This window comes from Colobus angolensis, unplaced genomic scaffold (assembly GCF_000951035.1).
Source record: "Colobus angolensis palliatus isolate OR3802 unplaced genomic scaffold, Cang.pa_1.0 Scaffold110, whole genome shotgun sequence".
In the NCBI taxonomy this organism is placed as follows: Eukaryota; Metazoa; Chordata; class Mammalia; order Primates; family Cercopithecidae; genus Colobus; species Colobus angolensis.
In genome coordinates this window covers 2,034,341-2,045,290 of record NW_012112031.1, presented here as the reverse complement: position 1 = coordinate 2,045,290, position 10,950 = coordinate 2,034,341, and the positions used below count along the sequence as shown (strand labels likewise).

The window sequence follows — 10,950 nt, the reverse complement described above, 5'->3', positions numbered from 1 at the left end:
CCTGTAGTCCCAGCTACTCGGGAGGCTGAGGCAGGAGAATGGCATAAACCCGAGAGGCGGAGCTTGCAGTGAGCTGAGATCCAGCCACTGCACTCCAGTCCGGGCGACAGAGCGAGATTCTGTCTCAAAAAAAAAAAAAATTAAAATGTTTAACCAGTAATTCTGGGGAGCTTGCTCCCCTCCCTGGTGGGTTGCATGAGAGTCACACCAGGGGTTTTTTCAAATAACATACCCTCAGCAGAGACTTTTCTTCAACCCCTAAGGCAGTGGTTTTTCAAATACCCTGCTTGGGAATGATGGGGGCAATTTGCCAAAATGCAGATTCCTGGGTCCCAGTGATTCTGACTCAGTACATCTGGAGTTGGCCCCATAATTCAAGTTGGTTTGTTTTTTTTGAGACGGAGTCTCACTCTGCCACCCAAGCTGGAGTGCAGTGGCACAATTTCGGTTCACTGCAACCTCCACCTCCCGGGTTCAAGCGATTCTCCCACCTCAGCCTCCCAAGTAGCTACGATTACAGGTGCATGCCACCACGCCCAGCTACTTATTATTTTTTTTGAGACGGAGTTTTGCTCTTGTTGCCCAGGCTGGATTGCAACAGCGCAATCTTGGCTTACTGCAACCTTTGCCTCCCAGGTTCAAGCGATGCTCCTGCCTCAGCCTCCCGAGTAGCTGGGATTACAGGCATGCGCCACCATGCCCAGCTAATTTTTAGCAGAGACAGAGTTTTTCTCTGTTGATCTGGCTGGCCTCAAACTCCCGACCTCGGGTGATCCGCCCACCTCGGCCTCCCAGAGTGCTGGCACCACAGGCATGAACCACTGCGCAGGGCCGGAATTCCGGTTTTAACAAATGATCTGGGTGTAAATGGTACACAGACTGTGCAGTGAGGGTGGGGACAGGGCACAACCTCCTAAGAGTCTCTCTTGCTCCTGGACGGCATGATGGGAAGTGACTTGTTCCACTTGTTGAGAACTAGTGGACCCCATGTTTCCCTCTAGCTTGGACACTATGGTTCTCAGGAGGAATCCTCACCCCAACCAGGAGCCCTTCTGCTCCACCTACTACTGCTGGGCTGTACCCACCCCACTTCTAATGTTAAGCCTTGGCTTAAAATTCACTCCCCAATATTTCTCCCCCTCTCTCTACTTTCAGCCTCAATAATCCCAAGCAGCTGGGGTATGCAAGTCATTTTCACCTCTTGGGACTGTGCCCAAGGGGGCAGCCTCTGATTGACATGAGGATATGGGAGCCCTGAACTGCAAATCTATCATTTCCAGAGAAGCCAGAAATCTGAATTTTTCTGTGCAATTTCTAAAACTTTAAATCAGAAGTTTTTCTAAAATTCAGTGGTCAGATACCACAGTCTGTGTAATCAATCAATCCCCAAATCTCCTCCTTTTGCTGAAGGAGAAGATTCCTTAAAATAGCAAGGCAGAAGCCAACTGCAGCAAGGGAGAACCACCTCCCACCCCTCCCCACACACACTTTCCACACCCAGTAACTGGGTCCCTGGGTGGATAATTCCTGGTTTTGTTTTGTTTTGTTTTTAATTTTGGACAGCTACTCTCTGTAGTGAGGAACCTGGAACTTTCGGTAACTTAAGGGATATCGGTCTGGTTGTCAGAAAAATGGGCTGGAGTATTTGTACTGTGTCCCTGACCACAATTCCCGCTCAGTTGCTTAGCTCCCTGGCAACGATGCCTGAGGGCTAAACAGGAGTTGGTGTGATCTTCCAGAAAAAGAACAGGCTTCTTGTCTTGCAAGGCAGGAAGTCAGAAAACAGAGTGTGTGTGGGGGGGGGGGGGGTTGGGGGGGTGCTGTCAGGTGGCACTGGACATGGGAGGCAAATCGTTAAGAGTGGGCAATTGGCCAGGTGAGGTGGCTCACACCTCTAATTCCAGCACTTTGGGAGGGTGGGAAAGGTGGATTGCTTGAGCTCACAAGTTGGAGACCATCACACACAAGATGGTGAAACCCTTCTCTACAAAAAATACAAAAATTAGCTGGGCATGGTGATGTGCACCTGCAGCCCCAGCTACTTGGGAGGCTGAGGTGGGAGGATGGATGGCTTCAGCCCAGGAGGCGGAGGCCATCAAGACGGTGCCACTGCACTCCAGCCTGGGTGATAGAGTCAGATCTTGTCTTTATTTATTTTGAGATGGAGTCTCTCTCTGTCACCCAGGCTGGAGTGCAGTGGCACAATCTCGGCTTACTGCAAGCTCTGCCTCCCGGGTTCGAGCGATTCTCCTGCCTCAGCCTCCCGAAGTGGCTGGGACTACAGGCGCCCACCACCACACCTGGCTAATTTTTTGTATTTTTAGTAGAGACGGGGTTTCACCATGTTAGCCAGGATGGTCTCGGTCTCCTGATCTTGTGATTTGCCCGCCTCGCTCAGCCTCCCAAAGTGCTGGGATTACAGGCATGAGCCACCATGCCCGGCCCAGACCTTGTCTTTAAAAGTAAAGAGAAGAAAGAGTGGGCAATCCTAGCTAGGTGTAGTGGCTCAGGCCTGTAATTCTAGCACTTCCGGAGGCTGAGGCAGGTGGATTGTTCGAGCTAAAGAGTTTGGGATCAGCCTGGGCAACATGGCAAAACCCTCTCTCTACAAAAAAATATAGAAATTAGCCAGGCATGGTGGCGCATGCCTGTAATGCCAGCTACTCAGGAGGCTGAGACAGAATTGCGTGAACTCAGGAGGTCCAGGTTGCAGTGAGCCAGGATCTTGGCCACTGCTCCCCAGCCTGGGTGACAGAGTGAGCCTGTCTCAAAAAAAAAAAAAAAAAAAAAAGAAACTGAACAATCCTCAAAGTATCCAAGAACAACTAACTAACTATACTCCCCAAAGAGAAAACCAGCTGGATTGCTTAGGCTTTGGCTGTAGTTACTAAAGAATGGCATCAGTTGCAGAAACCCTGAAGATGGGCTCAATTTAGGAAGAGGCTGTTTATTCTGGACCGTCTCTGGCCTCCACCCAAGGTCTGGCATCAACCACTCTTCAAGCTCAGAGTTAGCGAGGTTAGAGCACTTAGGGAGAAGCAGGGAACACAGCCAGGTTTTGAGAGAAGACCAGCACACAACTCTGGGGGATCTGGGTAGAGAAGACTAAATTACTGTGGTTCAGGCAGCCTTGCAGGTGATGTCTTCCCAAAACTTCTCAGATGTATATTCCTCCCTGATTGTGCCACCGAGGCCTCCTTCCCTTCAGTTTGGGCCTTCAAACTTCCACCAATAACGTGTCAGTATGTGCACCCACGCAGGAGCTTGTCCTGGGACTCACAACTGGAAACATCTCCCTGCTTGGCGCTACCCAGAACACCATGCAGATGGCCAAGAAACCGACTTCCATTATAAAATTCTGTGTGTGTGTACCAGGAAAAAGATGCTCAAAATCCAAATCACCACTTTATTATGTGGCAGTCACCATGGTGCCAGCCTCTGTCTTCCCCATGTCACACTCCTAGTCCAGGGCTCTCCAATCATTTTCATGTTTGAGGTTCACAAGTCAATGTCCATTAAGGCCTTGTGCTCCCCTTATAATTTGGGCTCATATAATTTGGGTCTCAAGAATTGATAGTTGTCTCTTAACTGGTCCTGGTGAGGTGCACTCACAGCAGTGGAGGGCCCTGGGAGGCACAGATGACGGAGGCTACCCCAAGAGGGGCTGGATGTAGGAGCAGAGACATTTCTTGATCTTTCACTCTGCAAACTGGTCCAAGAACTTGAGGTAGGCCTGACGCTGGGATGCAGCTGCTGGAATGAAGTGGCCACCAGAGTGGGTGAGGGTAATGGCTCCGGGGAATTGGCTGGCCAATTGCATACTCTCCTCAGAGGGGATGACTTTGTCAGTGTCCCCGAAAACATGAAGTGAAGGCAGTGACAAGGGCCTTTGCAGGATGGATTCCTTGAACCCAAGGCCCCGGGGACAGAAACCAGAGACCAAGATGATAAACCGTGGCAAGGGGAAGCGGGGATCGCCTGCCTGGCCCAGGGCACATACAAAGGCTGCTAGCGCAGCCCCTTGGCTGAAACCAAGAAGGCCGTCAAAAGGCCCCAGCCTGTTGAGTGCCTGTGCCACCATCCCCAGGGATTCCTCCAGGCCCCTGCATACGGCGGGCTCTTCCAATGCGGAGAAAACGTCCGCCTCCTGCTCTGAAAACCACCAGCCTCCAGGCTGCTCCTCTGGAGGGCAGGACCCTACAGCGATATGGGGAAAGAGGATGGGATTAGGGCATGGGAGGCTCCAGGAAGGAAAGAAATGAGAAAGGGCGGGAGGGTTCCAGATGACAGGAAAAGAGAGGCGACAGGCGGGGAATGGATTGGCCTGAACAGGAGACAGCGGAGGAAGACGACGAAGGCGGAAGCCTGGGAGGACAGGCTGCAGTTTGAGCAAGAGGGTATGGGCCGCGAGAAACGAAGGGTGTGGACTGGGTGGGAGGAATGAGGGTGGACGCAGGGTGGGGGATGCTAAGGGGTGTCGACGGGACGAAACAAGAGGGAGAAAACAGTGTATTTCCGGAGCAGGGCTTGTCTCACCGAAGTCTGATCTGGCGCCCTCGGGGCCCGGGGCGTCGGGGACCGGGTGCGGGCCGCTGAGGCACACGAGCTCGGCGCGGCCCCGCAGCGCCTTCCTCAGCGCCCCGGTCTTCTCGCGGAAGCCCCGTTCGCTCTGCCGGAAGCCCGCCAGGCACAAGACCCGCAGGGGTCGCTGCGCGGCCATTATGACCGGCAAGGAGCAACGGAAGCACGGGAAACGGTCTTTCCCCGACCGGAAGTAGAATGCAAAGGGCGGAGTTAATCGTCCGCAACACCCCGAAGGCGGGCCTCGGAGCGCCAAGGCGTTCCCATGACAACGGCAAAAGGCTGGGCGCAGCCAGAGCAAGGGCGGATACCTGAAGCCCCGGAGCTTGTCAAGGAGCAAGCGGCGCCACCTTCTTGGCTCTGCAGCTGCAGTCCTCGCACGCCACGGCTGAAGGGGGATGCGTGGACCCCTCCTGCACCTGAGGTTGCAGACTGGGCAGGGTCTCGTTTCTGCGACCCTGCATTTCCCTCCGCTCCTGTGCATTTCCCGTCGCGGTCGCAGGGCGGCGGCCTTGGCTCGTGTCGCCAGGGAGGCGGCCAGTGCCCAGGCGCGATCTCTCCTCCCTCCTGGAAGCCCCCGCCTACCTTCCCCCGCGCGGGTCGGCCCGGGGTCTGGGGACGCCGATCCAGGCCGTGGTTCACCGTCCAGGGCCCCAAGGAGCTGCCAGCGTAGAAGTCCATCGGGTAGGGCTGCTGCCAGGGAATGTCCCTCAGAGCCACGGCCGCCTAGGGGAGGGGAGCGGACAATCATATTTGCCTGTATTTTTCTGCTCCTGGATTACTGAATTCAGTCCTCACGACGGCCTGTGAAGGGCACACTGTCCCCTACCACAGAAGGGAAATGTCTGGTTCAGAGAGGTTCAGGGCCTTGCCTAAGGCTACACAGCTAGGAGGTGACTCCGTTGGAGAAATGGAGTCAGCCTGCCTCCGGAATCTATGAACATAGCGAAATGCTGCCCACCCACACCACTCCACTGCAGACCTCGCCTTTGAGAACCACGTCTAAAGCCCATTCTCTCCCAGAGCTTGGTGTTACCTCATAGGGTGTCAGCAGCGGCTTGGGGAAGGCTGTGCCCCAGTCAATGGAGAGACGTGGACATGCCACCTGCACCCACCTGGAAAGGGAAGCCAGGTCAGACCCTAGGAAAGGCCTCCTCTGCCAGCAGCATGCTGAAGACCAGGACAGTGCCCCAGCACACCCATTCATTAACAGGCTTTATGAATCCTAAAGTAAAGACAGTGACCCACTGCTGTTTGGAATACCGTATTGTGTGTTTTCTCCTGTTTCCTCTGCCGACAATGAGCTTTCCAGGGCAGCTCACTGGTGATAGTATCCCCAGAACCAAATTTAGTACCTGGTACAGGGCAGGTGTCAGCCACCGCTCAAACGCATCTCACAAGGACAAATGTGATGGTGCCATTGCCTCAGAGCCCCAGAGTCCCAAAGCAGGGATGACCCAGTTAGCCCTCCCAGGGAGGTCTCTGTAAACATTAAAATTCCATGGCCATGGAAGCAATTCCTGTTGGCTCCAGCCTTCAGGACGAGATGGGCAAGACCCAGCTGCTAAGCTTCTTTAGCCTGTCATAGCCAAGCAGGTAAGGTGGGGAAACTCACACATCCACCTCGGGAAGCAGGCTAAGCTTGCTGGGGAAGATCTCAGAGAGCAGCAGCCTCACGAAGGAAAGGCCCAAGGCTTGGAGTCGAGATTCCAGGTGCTGTTGGGAGAGGGAGACAGGGTGGGGGTCACCTGGTCAAGCAGCTAAAGCTGAACCTGTGGCCTACAGGTTTTCCCAGCTGTGTTCCCAGCCACTGCCCTCCTCCAGAGGCTGTCCTGAGCCCACTCACCTCCAGGATCTTAGGACTGCCCTGGCGGCCCAGCGTGCCCAGAATAAGGCCCCAGGACTTAGCGGAGCGGGCACTGGCTATGGCTTCCTGGCGAGCAGCCCGCATGCGCTGGTGGTCATAGTGCTCTCTGGACAGGACTTTGCTGTACGGGTCATACCTGGAAAAGCAGCAGTCAGGGTCACAGTGCAGCCACTGTGGGGACTACGACTAGTGCACACAGCTCCTGACTCAGCCCCGTGGGCTCCTGAACCTTTAGGCCCCATGCAGGTAATTAGGAACAGAGGCGAGAGCAGGGATTGTCATTAGGAAGACCTGTCCCACAGCTGGGACAAACACAAGAGACGGCGGCTTTAGGATTTCAGTGGAAACCCCAGGAGACGGGTAGGCAACAGCAGCCCTGGAGCTAATGCCCAGATCCAGGGCCCAAGTGTCTCAGACCCTTAGGGCTGGTGGCTTAGTGGCCAGGAAATGGGGATGCAACCTATTGAGGGCCTCAGTGGCAGGGAATCTCACCCCACACCAGCTGGTCAGCCCAGCCCGGCCCAGCCCATACCGGTAAGCGGGGACATTGGGGTTGGCAATCATGACAGACTCCAGATGGAAGCGGCCATCTCCAAGATACCTGCAGGGGTGGAAAGGAGGCTGTAAGTGTGGTTTGGAGCAGCAGAAGAGGCACTCGCTGGCTTAGAAGTGCACAGGACTGGCCAGGCACGGTGGCACACGCCTGTAATCCCAACACTTTGGGAGGCCGAGGCGGGCGGATCACGAGGTCAGGAGATCGAGACCATCCTGGCTAGCAAGGTGAAACCCCGTCTCTAGTAAAAATACAAAAACTTAGCTGGGCGTGCTGGCACGCACCTGTAGTCCCAGCTACTGGGGAGGCTGAGGCAGAAGAATCACTTGAACCCGGGAGGCGGAGGCTGCAGTGAGCGGAGATCGCACCACTGCACTCCAGCCTGGGGAAGAGAGCGAGACTGTCTCAAAAAAAAAGTCCAGAGGACTGAGTTCACGGCTGGCTGTGCTGTGACTCTAATCTGGAACAAGCCATCATTTCACCTCTTGGAGCCTTGGTTTTCTCACATGTGAGATAAGGAGTTTGAACTCGAGGACTCTATTTACATAATGCAGAATCTAAGAACTGTCCCACCCCAAGCTTCTGGGGAAGAGTGAAGGAGCAGCCCGGCCATGGTGAGGCCGCCTGGGGTTCTAGAGATCCTCATTTGGAAGTTGGGGAACAGATTCTCCTTTACAAGCTCAATACAGATGTGGACAGTAGTGTTCGCGTAACCGACATTTCTGGCACTGTGGAAGATGGTTTTTCACAGACACGGGTGGGAGTGGGGGACGGTTTCAGGATGAAACTGTCCCACCTCAGATCGTCAGGCATTAGAATCTCATAAGGATCATGCAGCCCAGATCCCTCACACACACACGTCACGACAGGGTTTGCGCTACGAGGATCTCATGCCGCGGTGGATCTGACAGGAGGTGGAGCTCAGGCGGTCATGCTGGCGGGCCCATCCTCACCTTCCACTGTGTGGCAGGGTTCCTAACACGCCATGGGACCAGGGGCTGGGGACCTCTGATCTAAGCTGTACATGAGGTTGCAGGGCATACAACGGCTACTTTCTGCCCAAACTAGCTCTTGGGCCCAGTTACTGAGTTATAACAACAGCTACCTCATTTTCATTTTTTTGTTGTTGTTGTTTTCAGACAGGGTCTTACTCTGTCACCCAGGCTGAGTGATTCAATCGTGGCTCACTGCAGCCTCGAGCTCCCAGGCTCAAGCGATCCTCTCACCTAAGCCTCCTGAATAGCTGGGACTACAGGCATGGACACCATACCAGCCAATTTTTCTTCTTTCTTTTTCCTTTTTTTTTTTTTTTTTTTTGAGAGAACAGGGTTTCATTATGTTGCCCAGGCTGGTCTCAGACTCCTGGACATATGCAATTCTCCTGCCTTGGCCTCCCAAAGTGTTGGGATTACAGGCGTGAGCCACCGCGCCCGGCCAACAGCTACTGTTTATTGGACTTGTGCCTTCTATGTACCAGGCATAGACTAAGTACCTGAAGTGAATTAGTTCACGCAGTCCCGTCTACTCATCCTCCAAGATACATATAGTATACCCATTTTACAGAAGATACAACTGAGGCCCAGGGACGTTAAGAAACTTGCCTCATATTAAACAGCGAGGAAGCAGTGGATCTGAGGCTCAACCCCAGGCTGTACCGAGTGTGCCCACAGACATGCTGTCCCTGACAGTAGCTTCCCAGCCTTGAAGACTCCAGAGTGTGCAAGATAACCTGCCCGTGGCAGCTCCTTCTCTCCCTCTTGGAGACCACACTTCATTCTGATGAATGGCTAACACTCAGCGTGTCCCTCCAACATACACTTTGAAGCCCCCAAGGGGAGAAACCGAGTGGCACGGGCACAGGGGGAAAGCGGCTCAGAGAGCAGGGCTGCCAGGTCTGGGCTGGGGAAGGCCCTGATGTGGACCTGTCTAGGGGCAGGGATGTCAGGCCTGTGGGAACAGCCTCTGAAGCCCCAGAGGTGGGACTGAGTCAGGGAGTGCCCCTCCCTCCCAGGCATTAGTAAGGAACGGGGCTCCCTTCCCGGGTCCCAGTCGGGGGAGCTGTCGGCTCTCAGGCTGGCTGCATTCACACAACATTAAGCATTTCCATTACCTAAAATAATTAGGCGGCAGGAGACACACTGCTTCTGCTTGTTAGCTGTCCGGATGGTAAATTAATGGGGCTGCAGCCTGGGCGTGCCCATCCATCTTCTCCAATTACATTCCCACCATTTCCAGCCCACCCTCATCCCCCGCATCAGGCCCTGACTCCTGCCCCCACCCTGCACAGCCTTCTGGGTGGTGGACTGGGCCATGGAGAAAGCGACAGTAAACCTGAAGTCTGGTCCCTGTTTGGTCCCCACCTTGCAGTGTGACCTTGGGCAGGTAAGGAACATTAGATTTGGTATCCTTCCTGGATGATGAACCTCAGGCTCCCTCCCAGGATACACTCATGTGTCTAGGACTTACTTGGCCCCCATTTTTAACTTACACAACGGCCTCCACCTCTTTGGGCAGTCGAGGGGATGTGCAGCCCAGAATCTCTCCAGGGGACAGGGGCTTGCACTGTGGGACACTCACACGGTACTCAGCTTTCAGCTCCTGGGCGGCTGCCTGTAGGAATGGCGAGGGAAGGGAAGCCAGTGGCTGGGGCAGGAGAGCCAGGGCCGAGAAACAGCCTGGAGCACCTGGGGATCCAGCAGCAGCCAGAGAGTGGCCGCTGTCCACCCTGCGGGAGGCCGAGGATCCTCTTCCACTCACCTGCAAGGTCGACACAAACTGAATGGTGCTGACCAGGGCAAGGGCAGTGGCTGGGGGAAAGGTGAGGCGGAGAGAGTCCAGGAGGTGGGTGGTGTCTATCCGGATGTCCACAAAGACGTACAGCACCCGGAAGTCTTGGGCCGAGGTGTCCATGGGAACTGCGGGAGGGAGGAGTTCAGGGGCTGTTTGGGAGGCAGGAGCAGCCGAGGGCCTGGCCCAGGCTCAGGTCTCTGAGCAACCAGGCCCAGTGGCTTCAGCCTGGGGGTAAAAGTGCAGGGTAGGAGAAGAGGGGGTCACGGGTCCCCTAGAAGCTCCTTCTCAGTCGGACTTCTCTGTCACCCGGCCAGGGCCTGGCCTGCTCTACGACCAGCAGCCTTTCAAACACCCACATCTGGGACAGAGCACAGTTGCCAAGGCAACCAAATCCAAAGGCAAGATCTACCTGCAGAGCAGGCAGGCAGAGGCCACCCCAGAAACCAGGAGGGACCTCGTGTCTCCAAGCAGGACAAGAAGCCACTGCCATGGGGAAGATGAGTGTGCAGCCTGCCTCCCTGCCAGCCCCACCACCGTCCAGATGTCCTGGCCCCGCCATACCCAGGCAACTGTGGCCATAGTGCACCAAGAAGTCAGCTCCCAGGGCCCTCGCCGTGAAGTCATCCACACAGCAAGCCCCATAGGTCACGTCACCCATCACCATCACTTCAGCCTCCGTGAACCTGTCGGGGGGGTGGGGGAGACAGTGGGACAGGGACACAAGGAGTGGGGTGGGAGAGACCCAATGCTGGGAGGGTGTCTCAGGGCCCAGCTCCTCTCTCCCTACATCTCCAGTTCCTTGGGTTGGCAGCTGCCACTTCTGCCAACAAAGAGTAGGAGGGGCACAGCTGCCACCTCCCCCAGCCTGGCAACCACTCCTGGAACTGTTGCTGCACGAGGACCCTCATTCCTCTGCCCAGGCTCAGGCTGCAGGAAGGACCCTAGTCCTCAGTCCGGCACACATGGGGTCAAAACACAGATGCCCCCTGCCCTGACTCACCCACCCAGAGCAGTGAGCACGCACACACACGCAAAGGTCTTCACTCCCATGGTGAGTGCTGCGGTGGGCATAGGTGTGGCTGTATGGATACACACAGCCCCCATCTCGCCTGGACCCCCACTTCCTCCCCACCACAGGACCCCCACTCCCTCCCCACCA

General features: G+C 55.4%; 2 protein-coding genes across 3 annotated transcripts in view; both read right to left on the bottom strand.

Annotated features, from left to right (window-relative positions):
* Positions 1–3,392: 3,392 nt before the first annotated feature.
* OVCA2 (ovarian tumor suppressor candidate 2) lies at positions 3,393–5,235 on the bottom strand. 2 transcript variants are annotated; one of them, XM_011956045.1, is made up of 3 exons: positions 5,167–5,235; positions 4,537–5,000; positions 3,393–4,197 (listed from the first exon to the last, which is right to left on the bottom strand). In XM_011956045.1, exons 2-3 carry the CDS (start codon positions 4,718–4,720, stop codon positions 3,698–3,700), a joined length of 684 nt encoding a protein of 227 aa, XP_011811435.1. In that variant the 5' UTR covers positions 4,721–5,000; positions 5,167–5,235; the 3' UTR covers positions 3,393–3,697. The 2 variants fall into 2 exon arrangements, 1 of the variants encoding a protein (XP_011811435.1); XR_001003318.1 differs by lacking the exon at positions 5,167–5,235 and having other exon boundaries at positions 3,393–3,546; positions 3,616–4,752.
* Positions 3,393–10,950, bottom strand: part of DPH1 (diphthamide biosynthesis 1) — a 21,412-nt gene continuing 13,854 nt past the window's right edge. The window contains exons 4-13 of the mRNA XM_011956055.1: positions 10,353–10,474; positions 9,759–9,916; positions 9,490–9,611; positions 6,981–7,049; positions 6,428–6,584; positions 6,197–6,297; positions 5,618–5,696; positions 5,167–5,307; positions 4,893–5,000; positions 3,393–4,197 (exon numbers count right to left, since the gene is read on the bottom strand). Of these exons, the coding sequence (XP_011811445.1) occupies positions 4,911–5,000; positions 5,167–5,307; positions 5,618–5,696; positions 6,197–6,297; positions 6,428–6,584; positions 6,981–7,049; positions 9,490–9,611; positions 9,759–9,916; positions 10,353–10,474 (1,039 nt within the window). The 3' untranslated portion in view covers positions 3,393–4,197; positions 4,893–4,910. The remainder of the gene's footprint in view (positions 4,198–4,892; positions 5,001–5,166; positions 5,308–5,617; positions 5,697–6,196; positions 6,298–6,427; positions 6,585–6,980; positions 7,050–9,489; positions 9,612–9,758; positions 9,917–10,352; positions 10,475–10,950) is intronic.